Genomic DNA, 16,050 nt, shown 5'->3' on the forward strand with positions numbered 1-16,050 from the left:
CACATTATACCATTATAACTCATGCAGCATTATCATAAGTCTATTCTCATGGAACCACTACTAATAATAAATCATAAACAAAACAAAGTGTGATCTCAAAGGTTAGTAATATCTAAAATCTAGCAGCAGTAGTAAATCATAACTTGAAGAGAAAACTAAGGAGAGAAAATAGTCTTGGCCTTTTGCCTCTGGGAAACAGGCTCTGGGCATACCTCATCGGCAGAGCAGACCTCATGGAATGAGATTGGGCAATTGGCCACTGATGCCCAGGGGGCCATGTCCAGGTCTCAGGAGGCTGGAGCAGGCTCTAAGAGGTGTTCAGGAGGAAGCATGCACATAGTAGAGGACTCTCCCAGCTCTGTTGCCTCTTTCTATACAATAAATAATTCTGCACATGCTAGGGGAGGGATAAGCACCCTCCAAAGGTGAAATCTCAGTCTGGGAAATCAGCAGTGAACTGAGAATGGAAAAGTAATGGAGGAGGAAGAAGAGTGCAAGAATACCCTGAGCCAGGCACCGTGATGCACGCTTGTAATCCCAGTGGCATGAGAGGCTGAGACAGGAGAATCACGAGTTCAAAGCCAGCCTCAGCTTAGCAGATCAGTAAGACCCTGTCTCTAAATTAAATACAAAATAGGGCTGAGGATATGACTTAGTGGTTGAGTGCCCACCCAAAATGAGAATACCCTTGAAGTCCGTGGCCCTCACCCTCTCCAAAGTGACCCACATCCACACACCCCAGGGTCCCAGCAGTGGCTCCCACCTCCTCTCCCTGCCTCGGATCAGTGCTCCTTCCACACTGCCAAGGCCCATAGCATAGGTCCATGGCTTGGTGGGGTCGGGCTGCCTGTGGGTGCTGAGAGATCTACCACATCCCCACAGGCAGCAACCAGCCCTGGAGACCCATTCCCCCAATGGTCCCAGAGCCCTCAAGAGATGCAGTAGAGTCCCCCCAAAAAAGACCCTTGGCTATGAAAAGTAGGAAGTGTAAACAGCATCAAATCATGCTGGGTTATAGGAGACCTGGAAGTTTAAACCAGAGAGGAGCTGAAACTTCCCAAGCTCACATAGCCAGTAGGAGGCAGAGCCAGGCTAGAACTCAGGGCTCTCTGCCCACTTCCACTTCCTTTCTCTCAGTTCCCTAACAATTTAAGCCAGAAGAAGGCTCTTCACAACGTTGTTCTCTTTGGCCATTCTCAGGACGGTAATCAGATGCTGAGATATAGGAATAGGAAAAAGACCTCTGAGATGCCCCCCCACCTCACAACACACCTCATTGCTAGAAGAAGCCAGCAGACTGCAAGACCAAAGCCTCCCTATCTGCCAAGAAAGAATGTGGGGGTTATTAAACGGCGATTCCATGCAACAAAGTCTCCCAGTGCTGTCCCAGCTGGCCAAATCATCAATGAGTCACAGCTGCTGCCTCAACTACAAGACAGAGTATTGGAACCACAGCCCCACCTTCCTTCTCAGGCTGCAACATCTCCCCTGCTGGACACTAGCACCCTGCAGACCTTTCTCAAGGTTGTTTAAGGCCAGAAAGATTTAAGGCAGGACTGACAAGTCTTGATAGGTGACTCACCTTTGAGTGCATGTGTAAGTTAGAATAAAAGAGAGCCCCCAGCTCAAAGGGACCTAATAACCTGAATATACAGAATATACAGAAGAGGCAGGCTAATTGGTAGCCCCATTCTCATAAGGAAAGTTTACTTTATAACAAGATTCTCACCAAGTTGGGAGGGACTGGCTGTCCTAGGCCTATGCTGAAATGCTCAATAGCACATGTCCAGTGCTCACACAGCCACAGAAAGCAGTTTCCCTGTTCATGGTGGCCACCTGTGACTCTCCCAGCTGTGTTACAGGGAAGGGCAGAGCCAGAATGTAAAATCTATGGATATAGGTTTGGGGGCAGAGAAGAGGACCAGGGCCTATACCATTGATTTGAAGGTGAATTTATGAAAAGTTGGACTACAGTACCTAGGTATGCCATTCCCTGTGCTCAAGGCCTCTGTGACTGGCTTTTCATTGTGTCAACAAAAATCATTCAAAAGGCACTATTCATAGAAAAATGTGCTCAGAAAGATCAACTCCTTTTCCTGCTCCCCTCTAACTTTGCTTCTGAAAAGTTTACCAACCTTGGTCTTTAGGGACTCTGAGTTCAAGCAGCAGATCAGCTGTTCACTAGCTCACCCTGAGTCTCCAAAACTACGTAGGCTTCAGTTTTCTCATCAGTAAGATGGGAATAATAATACTTTGCAATACTATTATAAGGACCAGAAATAATACTCATGAAGCCTCACAGATGCAGAAGCCATCATAATAGAGCAGTCACTCCAGTGAAAGAGACGGTCAATGTATTTCAGCCTCTGGTGTTTGCCCTGGGTGGCTATGTGAGAGATAGGAGTTCTAAAGTGGACAGGAGCTCATCTTGGAACGCTGAAGGAGTCTGGGAAAGAAAGTGTCAAGAGGTGAGGCCACTGCAAATGGAACATTGGAAATGAGTGAAAAGTGAAACAGTAAGGGAAGCAAAACTGCTATTTCATTTGCATCTAAAGGAGAAAGTTCTGAGAAAACTTAACAAGCAAATACGTAGACAACAGGTTCCGCTGTGCCTGGGAGCTTGTGAAATCAGAACAAAGCAAGTGTGCTTTGTTTCATGCTCACTATAAGGAGGCAGGCATCACAGAAATCATCAAAAGAATAACCATGACATAAAAAAGACTTTAAATTGGTTTAGTCCTACCCTTCATTTTACAGATGCAGAAACAGAAGATGAAAAAAAAAATGGCAACCGCCTCTTTGTTAATTGTCTGCTTTTCTTGTCTTCCATGTGAAGTGTGCTGAAGGGCTGATGAAGGAAAAACAGGGACAGTCCTCTAAGGACACTGGCCTGGTTGTGCTTGCTGCTCTGGAAGCCAGCCCACCTAAAGCTACACCTTTCCAGAAGGTTCTCTCTGCACATAAAGAATGTTAATAGGGAGAGGATTTTCTGTCAACTCTGTCCCTTTTTGTGATATTCGTTTGATAAAAGAAAAACTCAGAGATGTCCTCTACATAATTAGAAGTCCAGAGGATGGTCAAAAGAGCTATGGGAAATTAACCAATTAACAGCTGTGGGTGAAATTCACACAAGGAGATTTTCACATTGCTGAGAATATATTGAAATCTTGACTTAGGTCCCATTACTGCCCAGGGACATTTCGCTGTTCACTTATAAATTTTCCAAACTGCTAACTCCAACCAATGTGGAAACTACCAGTACCCTGCTTGCAGACTCCCCTCCTATTCCAAGCCCTCCCTCCTTGCATAATTCACCCCTTTGATCAGCAGGCATTGTGGGTTCAAAGCAAACAACTTGTGCTCTCCTTCCCTAAATTTTGTAAAATTACTCTTGGCTGTAGGTGCTACAGATATATTTCCAGTTGCTACTTCACCCTGCTGCTGGTAGCTGCAGGATTTTGTCCAAAGACCTGGTCCTTTCTGGCCAGCAGCTGTAACAACTCAATAAACGCTTTTATTTAGAAATCCTTTGGTCTCAAGAGTTTTGGTTTAACAAGTTCCACTAGGTGACTTGTTAAGTGGAAAATACCCTGAACTGTGTCCTTTCCTCCTTGTACATGCTTATACTATTCTTAAATTCCAGTGCCTTTTTCCATCTCATGAGAGGCAAAATGTTTGGAGAAAGCAGTTTCCTCTTTCTCTTAAATTAATTAGTAGTCTAGCCAAGATCAAGAGTGTTTCCTGACCTTAGAAGTTACAAGAACTTTTCTTTTTTATATTAGCAGAACACACAACACAGATTTGTTTACAGTCCAATAAAACATTCCATCCTGCTTTTAGGATATAATTGGTAATAAAAACACTTCCTGGGTGCTAATATTCTAGCTGGAATAGCATACTTAAAGATTAAAGAGAATTCAAGGCCACATGTGATTAAATGCTCTAGGAACTCAGAGGCAGAATGGCCTACATTTAATGTGGTCATGAAAATCTTCAGTCCAAAAGCAGAGGTTTGAGTGGAACCTGGAAGGATAAGTGATATTGCTATGAAGTGTAGGTATGATGACATGTCATCTTTATTAGTTTCTAAAGGACTATGTCATTTTTTGCCCAATTCTATCTTACAATAAATATTTGTTGAATTGAATTCATTGACAGGGATGAAGGTAGAGCGTTTTCTAAGATGGGGTTACAACATAAACAAATGCAGTATATAGATGAGCCTTCTCTGCTGGGTCTGGCTATGGGAAGGCTTTCTGCTGGAAATAATGAGGACCAACGTCCACAGAAGCCAAGATAAAAGGACTAGACCTTCTCCCAAGGCAACGAAGAGTCACAGAAATTTTTGTAGCTAAGGAGTACACAGTATGAAAATTAACCATCAGTAAAGGAAAAGGAGTACGGAGGTGTGGTGCTGTGACCATGGAGGGCAGGCTGTGCCCTGCCCTGAGTCACTCTGTGTTGTAAAGCAGCGGGAAGCCCTGAGATACTCCATTTTGAGTGCAAGTGCTCAAACTGAATGACTTAACCACTTGATTGAGCAAAGAGAAAACCATCAGATGTTGGGTGTACAGAACTTACAGAAAAGAATAACTCCCAATAGCAAGGTACAATAATAAGGTACAAACTATCAACTGTGCTGATAAAAATGACCACCTGTGGCCAGGTGTGGTGGCGCATGCCTGTAATCCCAGCGGCTGGGCGGAGAGGGGGGAGGGCAGAGGCAGGAGGATCATAAGTTCAAAGCCAGCAACAGTGAGGTGCTAAGCCACTCAGTAAGACTCTGTCTCTAAATAAAATACAAAATAGGACTGATAATATGGCTCAGGGTTTGAATGCCCCTGAGTTCAATCCTCAGTACCACCCATACACACACACACACAAAAATGACAACCTCATGAAAGAAATCAAAGGCACATGGATTCCTGGGTGTATCAAACCCACATCGGGGAAACCAGGCTTCTCCGGCACACCAGACCACCCAACTATGCACCCCACCCTCACCTGAAATACATAAAGGAGAGGCATCTGGGATGGTGGTAGAGGGCGGTGCACACCAAGCCATCAGCTCTCAGACCACCAGGTGTCACAAGGTCAACAAGTGACTAACTCCAGACTCTCTCTGGCTCCCTGCTTGACTCAGCCCCCTTAGAAGCTGCCTGCCGTCTGGCCCCTCACCTTGAAGGGCCCAGTCCTTACAAGTTCCACACCTCCGACAAGTTCTTTGGCTGGGTTCCCCCTCATCCCATCACCTGAAGCACTCTCACAACTATACCAGCCCTCTGCCTCCGTTTTCAGTTCTGCCTCTTAAACCCACAGCCCTCGCCAACGACCCTTCTTCGCCATCTGTAACCCGCGCATCACTGTGCAGACGGCGAAGCGTGACTCACTTGGCATAGACATTAACAATTAAGATTGGAATAGGATAAAAGAGCTAGCTATTGCCATAGTCATGACACCAGTGAATCATGGACACTCAGTGGATCGCAGCTGATGAAAGTTGTGTGGCTTGTGAATTTATTGTTTCGACATTGTGGAAAGACTCGGATGTGTCTGGTGTGCATTAATGGATAGCACAGCTCATAACAATCATTTATAATAAGAAATACATATTTGATTTTTGTCCCTTTTCCTGGCACACAGCTCCTAAAACATTTGGACTTTCCAAAATGATTAGTAGTTTTTTGTATGCTAATGAGAGAAAAATGACTGGGAGCTCCTGGACAGCCGAAGGACACAGGCTGGCTGCATTTCAGTACCACTCCCCTCATCAAGACTGGTGTGGGGAAGGGGGTAATGGTTGAGGAATCACCAGAGGCCAGTGATTTAAACAGTCATGCCTACCACATGAGGCCCCCATGAAAACCCAAAGGGCAGGGTTCCTAGAGCACCCTGGTTACTGAACACATGGCAGTTTCAGGAGGGTAGTGGGCTCAGAAAGGGTGTGGAATCTCCATTCCCTTCCCCCAGACCTTGCCCTGTGCATCTCTTCCATCTGGCTGTTTATCTGCATCCTGTGCAATAAATAGTCTTTACAATAAATAAGTAAACGTAAGTATAGTGTTTCCCTGAGTTCTGTGAGCTACTCTAGCAAATTAATAGAACCCAAGGAAAGAGTCCTAGGAACCTCAACTCACTGTTGATTGCTTGTAAATACAAATGACAACCTAGGATGTGTCTAGCATCTGAAGCAAGAAGGGTCTTGGGAGACTGAGCCCTTAGTCTGTGGGATCTGACACTATCTCCAGGTAGAGTGTCTGACTTGAATTGAATTACAGGACACTCCGTTGGTGTCTGGTGGAGAACTTCTGGGTATATGAGGAAAAATCCCCACACACAGTTCGGTGACCCTAGGTTAGGTATTCTGTGTTCTGTTGACGCTGTAAGAGAGGAGAATGTGTTCATCTCTTATAGAATCATCAAACTGGGAAACACTTCACCTTTGTGGCTAAGCCCAAAGGCTTAGATTTGCACAAACGGCATACAAATCCCAGCTCTGTCGTTTCCTGGCTAGGTGATTCCTGAGCTTAACTTCTCTGAGTCTTAGTTTGATTATGCATATGACATAGAAATCATATTAGTCCCTACAACATATAATCGCTAAGAACTAAATGAGATAATTCATGAAAAGTGTTTCGTGAGTATAATGCCCGGCACTGAGTAAATTCTCAGTGAATTCAAAGCTACAGAGAAAGAAACGGGGAAGTCTTTGTCATTTTCCAACTCACTATAACGTTTCGCTAGTCCACAATTCAGGCAGGCTACAGAGTCTATGTTGTCTAGTTTATAAATTAGATTATATCTTATCCTTTAAAATCATTCAACTATAACTCTTTCATACTTTAGATACACAATCTGTTAAACAATTAAAATAGTGAATTCAATCCTTGCCTCATCTCCCCCCAATTCTCACCATCCCAACTAGCTACTTCCAAGACTGGGTTGGAAAGAACTAAAAAAATTTCCAAGGAAGATTCAAAATCCAAAGATCCCATCTTTGTTGTCTCCAAGAATTAGCCTCCACCAGTTCCATCACCTTCTAGATCACAGCTTCCCACCTGGGGCGGGCAGGAACAGAGTGACTATAGGAGGCTCCCAATTCAATATAGGCACAAGTATTATTTAAAAGCTGTTACATAGATGTCTTGTATATATGCCTATGATGTTTTCAAATTCTGTTATGATTAATATAAGTTATAAATTTATAAATTACAAATTACTGATTTGAAACATTTTGTCACTATGTATTTTCTCAATACACAGATAGTAACTATGCCACTACTCCCATGTGAGGGCCTTTAATATATTTTCATATTTCAAAGTGAACAGCCTGAGTGTGAACATCAGGAACAAATCAGGCAAGAAAAAACTTACAGGCCACCCTGTCCTTGGGTAATATCAAACTGAGTGCCTAGGTCCAAAGTCCAGTGATTGAAACAATTGAGATGAATTTACAAAGGTGCCAGAGTACCTTTGACTCCAGGATCGTGGGGGACATTTTCTAGGCAAGAAAAATTTGAAACAGGAGAAGTCTGCTTTCCCTCTCATGTTTCTGAAAAAAGATGTCCACACATCTAAAGAGGTAGAATCTCTCTGCCTGCAAATCCTAGAATTTTTATCCAGAAAAGAGTCAACCAAGAACAATATCTGAATGCAAACACAATTAAACATGCAAGTATCGCCAAGCAGCTCTTACCTGTCCTGCCATTCAGGAGAATTGGCTTGCCCTCCAGATCGCCTCGTATGGGGACAACTGTGATCTTATACTCTGTCCCGGGCTGCAGACCTGGAAACAAGCAGCCAGTGCTAGAGTGAGGGCAGACTCCAGCCCCCTCCCCCAACACTGCCTCTCCCCCAGACTTCTCTTGTGGAGGGGAGATGAGGGGTTCTGCTTCCCTCCCAAAGACTCGGGGTACGGGCAGATAAAGAGCCCCAGGATGGGTGAAATAGAAGGCATCACTGAAGAGGCTGATGGTGGGGGGCACAGGACAGAGGAGGTGAAGTCCGAGCTCTGGTTCCTTATTGGGCCTTCTAGCACTTATCTCCCAATTTTATTCATAACCCCAAATGTTTTTCTGCTTCCAACAATTATCTTCCCTTAAAAGTCTCTTTCCATGCTGGGGATATAGCTTAGTTGGTAAAGTGAGTGCCTCACATGCACAAGACCCTGGATTCAATCCCCAGCACCACACCAAAAAAGTCTCTTTCCTTTTCACTATAATACCTACTCCCTCTCCACACCTTTCTTTCTTTTTTTAAAATTATTTCTCTGTAGAAGCAATTTGAAAGATTGTTCCTTCCTAGCCATGCACTGTGGCAAACACCTGTAATCCCAGTGGCTCCAGAAGCTGAGGCAGGAGGATTGCGAGTTCAAAGCCAGCCTCAGCAATTGAGAACTCAGTGAGATCCTCTCTCTAAATAAAATACAAAAGAGGGCTAGGGATGTGGCTCAGTGGTCGAATGCCCCTGAATTCAGTCCACAGTACCAAAAAAAAAAAAAAAAAAAAGAAAGAAAGAAAGAAAAAAGAGAGAGAGAGAGAGAGAGAGAGAGAGAGAGAGATTGTCCCTCCTTATACAAATATTCAGACCCCAGGGGCAAAGTTCAGAAAAAAGTAGTGCGTGGATATGCACATATTCCTACTCCAGTCCACCAACACAGAGGACCCCAAGACGTTCTCTCAAGATGGAGCGGAAGGAGAAGAGGGCAGAACAAGACCGCACAGGAGGGTTGGCCAAGGAGCGAATAAGCCTTGGGGCCCCAACTTCCAAGGGCTCCTTCCCAGGCCTGTGTCTGAGTACTCAAAACTGCGCACTCCTGCTCCTCAAGAGGCCCTGAAAGGGGCTGGGGGTATAGCTCAGTTGGTAGAGTGCTTGCCTGGCACACACAAGGCCCTGGGTTCAATCCCCACCACACACACACACACACACACATACACACACACACACACACACACACACACACACACACAAGGCCCTGAGAATTATATAAACTTCAAGCCTTGCAAAACTCAACCCCTCTGCATCCCCCTTTCCTGAGTTCCAGCTCCCAGCAACTACTCAGTCATCTAAAACAGGAACCCCTCCAGGGCCTGCCAACCCAGCCCTCCCAGGGCTCCACAGACCTATTTCAACCTCCTCCCACCCCCCCAACCCCTCACACACACTTCCCCCTCCTCAGCCAACACCTCATATCCTCAGTGCAGCTCTTACCAGTGATGTCATATCGGCTCTTGGGGTCACTGCTCCTGGGCACAGTGACTTCAGCCACCTCCTGCCCTGTCAAGGGCCCATACCGCAGCTTGTAGTAGTCCACCTGGGTCGGCGGGTTCTCCCACTCCACGTCCAGGGAGTTTTCCGTCTCTTCTGTCACCCAGGCAGTGCCAACCACAGCAAGATCTAGGGTCAGGGGTCAGAGAGCACAGGAGACAGCAGTGAGGAGCAGAGGTCCCCATGGTCTGTAATGGCCATCAGCTACACAGAGAGCTGGCCTCAACCCTAGGACAGGGTCCTTAACAAGGATCAGATATTGCTCTGAATTAAGTGGTCACCCTTCAGGGGCAGCATCCCTTCCCTTAGAGACCACCTCAGAATGAGACGCTCTGGACTTTCTGCATAAAGTTTGGGAAACGCATTCCAAATTTTCTATAGTATAACTTCTATCACACACGTAGCTCCTCCCTCCATCTCCCAAATTATAGTCCTTCACTTTCAAATTCTTCTCTAAGGATTAACTCAAAGCTAAACTATAGAGTAGGTGAATTTCAACTTGGTCCTTCTATGAAGCCTTCCTGCAGTTCTAACAAATTTTAGTACTTCCGCCAGGTACCTGGTGTTCTCACGCTGCCCCAGCTGCCTCCCCTGTGAAGCAGGAGAGCACCTGCTCAGCTTTATTCAGAGCAAAGTACTTTAGGCTAAATCTTTGCCCTTCCACTCAGGGAAAAAGAACTGTGAAATTATAATTAATACAGAGAAATGGATCATTGATGTGGCTCTTAGGGAAGAACTTCGGGGAGCAGGGCACTGACTGGAATCTTTGGGGAGTACTTTGAATTCCAACAGCTATTCCCAGGCCAATCGAGCCTGACCTTGTCCCCAGGTTCTCAGCCTTGTCCTCTTCCACAGTCACTTCTCCACCTTCACCTTCTTGGAGGTGTTCCCACCCCGCTGGCTGACCAGTTGTCAAGGATGTGGGTCAGGGAACTCATGCATCAGGCAGGGTGTGAACTTGGTGATGTCATGGTCCCTTGGTCCCCTGGAGTGTCCCTGACTCCCTATGTTAAGGATAAAGCCCCTCGGAGCCTTTCTCGGAAGCATGCCCTCCCATTGCTGGCTTCCACCGGTAGCCCAGGTCCTGTTTCTTGACATCCTTCAAAGATGAAATTCCCCAGAGACAGGTCAGGAGGAGAGTAACGAAGGTGACACGCAGATTGTAGCAGAGGGCCTACATGGCTTAAGGGATTGGGGAGGGGTTCACAAATGAAAAGGCAAGGACTTAATGAGAATGTTCAAGATTATGATGAGGATGATAAGCCTTGCTGGGTCTGAGGCTCCCCTGAGGAGCAAAAGACAGAGGTTTTAACTTGAATCCGATTAGACAGAAAGATAAACCTCACAGTAGCCAGACTCTACAAGTCCCTAGAGCAAGATGCCAATAGGGTTGCTACAACTTTCTGAACAGATATTACTCTTTCCCTAAGAGGCTAGACACTCCTGTCTGTAGGCAGATGCAGCTACAGATAAAAAGAGGGAAAGGAGAAAAGCAGTTAGGGCTTTTCACAGCCAGGGCTTGGTGTCTGTTGGACCTAGAGCCCTTACCAGAACATGAGCATCAGACAAGACCACTCTGTAGCAAAAACAGGCCATTCTGTGACCACATCTGAACACAGACACAAATATGACTGTTGCCACACAAACAATGAAACATCCCCTCTCCTTCAGCCTCCCTCTAGTCTATCCTCTTTCTAGATAAGATCCTCTAAGATACCACCCACAGAATTACCCCTAGTTCCCCCAAATTACCTAACCCAAGCCTATAACCAGTCCTCCATATACTCCAGTCCTTTCTTACACTCTCTTACTGAGATGTCCCCACGAGTCCCCATGGTGTACATTCTCCAAGCTAAAACAATCAATAAATCCAACCTGTTCAACTACAGGGATGTAACTAGGTGTCTTTGGCTAGAGGGCACCAACAAGGGCGATCAGAAATTGTGCCCTCAAGGTACTGTCTTTCCTGGCCCTTTTCAATTCTGACCCATCCCTACCCCCACCCTATTCCCACCATCAAAGAAGGACAAGCAGCCTGGCATTTCTGCAAAGATGACTCATTACATGCCAAAGTCCCATCCACCTGGATCTACCTGGCTCTCTCCCAGGAGGATCATTAGCCCCTGTACAGTATCTGACACATGACAGGTGCTCAGTAAAAATGTTTTGAGTAAAGGAATGAATCGCAGTCATTCAAACAGCTAGATTTCTCCAAACCCTGGAAGATCTAAGTTGCTTTAAGAACTTTCATGAGGAAACAAGAATTTCTAAGAAGTGAATATTAGCTGCTAGATAGGCAATTTAAGGGGCAAGCACCTATACTAACAGGGGGAAAAGCTCTGCCACTTCAAAAGACTATCAGCAGTGCCTTCAAAGCTATTTTTGCTGCTGCTGCTGCTACTGCTGTCGTTAAAGACCTTCAGAGAAACTTACCAGGAACCAGCCAAAATGGCTAAGTCACTCTGACTCATTCTTTTTATTATAATACTAAATTCTTCACCCAGAGGCATCCCTATCCACCATTTTTTTCAACCTATAATGTATGACCTCAAACTGGGCATGCTCAGGAATATGCCCACCTCTACAAGTGATTATGAGTCTTTCCTAAATGAATATGTATGAGTTTTCTAATAAAAGCCCCAGCTTTCTTTGTTCAGAGGAGAACACTGCTTTGAGAGTTATCCCTGGCACTCTGTGCACCTGCTGCAAGTATCAAAGCTCTCTCCACTCTTGTTTCCTGGTTGGGCTCATTGGCTTTGCCCTGATCATATTAGCCGTGATGCTTGTTCTTCCAAATATTTTGGTGGTATTTGGTGGTACACAGGAGACTGTCCCTGCAAGCCAGGCCCCACCAGCCTCCATCCTGCTCTCTAGCGCAGGTTGCAACCTCTACGAATCAAGTCAGCCAAGGGCCTTGCCCTCTAGCCTCTGGGATCAGCCAGCAGCAGTCACCAGCAGAAAGCAGGAGAGAGTTCAAGAAACTGATCTTTACTCCCTTCCTGTGGGGAAACAGTGCCTGCCTGCATTCCTTCACCAGAAGTGCCTCATCAGGTATCTTTCCTGAACATTTCTCTGCATTGAGTACCAGTGCCTGCCCCTCTCCCTTTCTGGCTGGGCTGGATCTCCACTGATGCTAGTCCTCGTGTTTTGCTCTCCAACATGCCTCTGTAAACAACCTCTTCCCTAAACTTCCTTCACTTCTGTTTTCCTCTCTTTCCTGCTGAGATGAATCTAACTGATGCAGGCAGCTTCAGCAGCTTCTTACACATTCCTACTTGAACTTGCTGAAGGCTTTGGAGTTTCTATGAAGGGCCAGGGATGCAGGTTTGCTCTTTGGCTGCTTATGTGGGGTGCAAAGCAGCCAGACTTGACTAATTTCAGTGACACAAAGGACCCCTTAAACCCCAAATCAGCAGGCTGTCATTACTGACATGGAGGACCCAATAATCTGGGAGAAACGAGAGAAGACAGAACTGGGACTCTTCTCCAGAACCTAATGGTTGTGTTTTTCAAACTATCTACAATGTCCTGACCCACAGAAGGGTATCTGTGGGGAAAGTGTAAGAAAACACCCAAAATGGGGCCTCTCCTGGGAGCATCTGGCTGCTTCCTCACCTGTTGTGGCCAGGAGATGCTGAGGGCTGCTGGAAATATCTTTCTTCACGTTTCGCAGGTTGACTATATACTTGGTTCCAGGGAGCAAGCCAGGGATCTCATAGATGTGCTCCTCCTTGGGCACCTGGATCTGCTTCACAGACAGCTCCTTCCCCAGGGGATAATAGCTGAGGAGGTAGTGGTCCACGTCACTGGAGGGCTCCCAGCTCACCAGCAGGGAATTCTCTGTGCTCTTGAGTAGCTGCAGGCCCTGGGGGGGCACCACTGTGTGCAGAACAGGAACAGGTGAGGGGTGGGTGTGGAACAAGCATGGGAATCTAGCCAGTGGGTGTTCAGTGAGCACCTACTGCACACTTGGCACTAAGATGGCAGGCCTGGAGGAGGGGAGACTTAAGTATGTTCCTGTTACGGGACACACGCTTAAATTGTTATCTGGTTAGGAGCTAATACTGATACCTTCCCACGTGGTGGGGGAAGGACAGGTGCAAACCTCACACAGAGTCTTCAGTGGTCCTCAAAGTTCAGGCCCCAAAGCAACAGCATCAGCATTACATGGGAACTTGTAGAAATGCAAATTCTCGGGCCCCAGCCCAGACCTACAGGATCACAAGCTCTGGGGCATGCCTGTTTAAGAAGCCCTCCAGGGAATCTACTGTAGGCTGAAGGTCAATACCCCCTCACAGGACCAAGTGCAAGTGATGGTTCAAGGAGTGGAGACCATAGGTGGAAACAAACAAGGCCCCAAGGCACGTCTCAGCTCTCACCCTGGGAGCAGTCGGGGCCAGTGAAGCCCAGCTCGCAGTAACACTCGCCAGTGTCGCAGAAACCGTGGCCGCTGCAGTCGCCCGGACAGCGTTGCTCGCTGCAGTCCTCCGAAGTGAAGTGCTCGTGGCACTGGCAGACCCCGCGCACGCACACGCCGTGCCCACTGCAATCCTGGGGGCAGGCGGGGTAGGCGCAGTCGGGCCCCACGTAGGGGTCGTCGCACAGGCAGAGCCCGTCCACGCAGCGCCCGTGGCCGCTGCATGCCCCCGGGCAGGTCGGCAGCTCGCAGTCGGCGCCCTCCCAGCCCTGCTGGCAGTGGCAGCTGCAGGTGTCAGGGGAGAAGGTCCCGTGGCCACTGCAGTGGCGGCTCAGGTCTGGGGGAAGAGAGGAAACCATGGTAGATGGCCATCTCCTTGGAGACGCGTTAGAGAAGGCTCGGGGTATCTGGGTCTTGCCTGGCTGTCCGGGGATGACCCGGTTCCAGTTCCCGGTGGAGGACAGAGCCTCAGCCTCTTCCAGCTGGGCCCACCTCTAACCTGCCAAAGCTACAGGCATTTTTCTCTTTTTCTTGGTCTGAGAAGCTATGGACACCACCCTTTCCCTTCCCAGATGACTCCCTGGGTTCTGTCCCCTCTCAATGATGAGAACTGTTCAGGGTTTTCCTAGGAATGGGCCTTGAATGTTCCAAGCGTGACAGGTCGCTGGCTGACACAAAGGGACACGGCTTCTGCCAGGCAGGAGGGAGATTGTCCTCTAGCCTTGGTGAGTGGGGCTAGACCTAGGAAGGCCTCAGAAAAAAGGATTCCCTGAAGCTGCAAAATAGCCCAGTCTCAATGATGGGCAAGGGGGGCCTGGCAGGGGGATTTAACCTGGCTCCCTTCTGTAGCCCTTTATGGTAAGAGGCAGGGGAAGGGCAGGCCACTCAGCGCAGTGCCCTCTCTGTCCATTCTCAGAACACCTTTCTGGCTTCTCAGAACACCTTTCCTTCCTAAGGATGTGTCTAAGAGGCGGCTCCTCAGGGACTGGACCACACTGTTCTATTCATGGCAGTGTCCCTGGTGCCTACATTTGTACCTGGAATTTAGGAAGCGCTCTCAACCCTAGCAATTCCTTCAGATATAAAAATCTGTGTCTCAGTACCATTGGTTGTCCTCTGGTTCAATCTAAGTGTCTTATGTTTTTAAAAGAGTGGGACAGAGGGAACTTCATTATTTGTAAAATCAAATTGTGACATTTTATTACTAATTAAATAGTCACAACCTCCAGAACATCTATCACTGGCCAGGAATCTATTACATATCATCTGTAATTCTCAGAACTAGGCTGGCTGATGGAATCATCCTGATTGGACAGTTGAGGAGACTTAAGGAATTTGCCAAGTCACCGTTGGCCTCCATCTTTCCTGCACACCCCCTGCTTCCCCTTTGAGTGGAGATTGGGTCCACAGGTAAGAAAGCACCTAGAAGCCAGACCCATCTGGAAACATTGCCCCAGGAGTCTGGTGTCTTCAAGAGCTGCTGGTCCCTCCCTGATCAGGCATCCAGATGTCCCCTGGAGCTGAAACCAAGGAATAAATAGTGGGAACGAGCTGGATCCCAGAGAGAACCCAGAGTGAGATGTGAGACTGTGCAGCCTCAGAGTGCTCCTGAGGCCCGTGGGTGCCCCAAGTGGGTGCTGAGTGACTGGCCAACTCACCAGCAGCTCCTGGGCAGCAGTGCTGGACGCTGCACTGCTCCTTCATCTCTGCCATCTCTTCCTCCAGCTTCTTCACCCGGGCCAGGAGGTCCTGGACGCTGTCTGCCAGATCACAGTCCCTCTGTGGCGTCTGAAGGCGGATGTTGTGCCTGAAGATGAAGTTCTGCTCCTCCCCGGCCTCCCCCAGGGCCAAGAGCGAGGTCCCATCATCACTGAGGGCCTGGGGGTCAGTTTCCACCTGGACCAGGGCAGACTTGGGCACATCAATCTTGTAGGTGTGGCTGACGGTCACCTGTTGCTCCTTGTTGCTGCAGCCCTGAGACTCAGGCATGGCTGGGGCCGAAGCCACCAGGAACACAGAGCCAAGCAGGAGCCCCAGGGGGAAGCTGGACATTCCCTGGAGACCCATCCTTTGAGAGACAAGGAGCAGACCTTCCCTGAGACCTGTAGCCAGAAAAAATACAAAAGAAAGCCATGCGATTTGTTGAGGGAAACTGGTGTTTTTAGCAGGTCCCAAAGAGGCCATAGGAAGATGGGAAGCCAACAGAAAGAACTCATCCTAGATCTCCTGAGGGCTGAGCAATATTATTTTCTGTTCCTTGCTTACACAGGCATGGTCCTGCCTCTTGCCTTTGCTTACCCTTTTCACACCATCTGGAGCTTCCTTGCTCTCACTTCTAATTCTAGGTTCACCTGCACTTTGACAAT

At 47.5% G+C, this 16,050-nt stretch overlaps 1 protein-coding gene across 2 annotated transcripts in view; it reads right to left on the minus strand.

Moving 5' to 3' along the window:
• The window catches only part of Tnn (tenascin N), a 66,035-nt gene extending 50,284 nt beyond the window's left edge, over positions 1-15,751 (minus strand). For both annotated transcript variants that reach the window (XM_077802790.1, XM_026388491.2), the window contains exons 1-5: positions 15,343-15,751; positions 13,647-14,021; positions 12,883-13,146; positions 9,211-9,396; positions 7,697-7,786 (exon numbers count right to left, since the gene is read on the minus strand). In XM_077802790.1, the coding sequence (XP_077658916.1) occupies positions 7,697-7,786; positions 9,211-9,396; positions 12,883-13,146; positions 13,647-14,021; positions 15,343-15,751 (1,324 nt within the window). The remainder of the gene's footprint in view (positions 1-7,696; positions 7,787-9,210; positions 9,397-12,882; positions 13,147-13,646; positions 14,022-15,342) is intronic.
• Positions 15,752-16,050: the final 299 nt, after the last annotated feature.

Source organism: Urocitellus parryii, chromosome 9, assembly GCF_045843805.1.
Source record: "Urocitellus parryii isolate mUroPar1 chromosome 9, mUroPar1.hap1, whole genome shotgun sequence".
Lineage (NCBI taxonomy): Eukaryota > Metazoa > Chordata > Mammalia > Rodentia > Sciuridae > Urocitellus > Urocitellus parryii.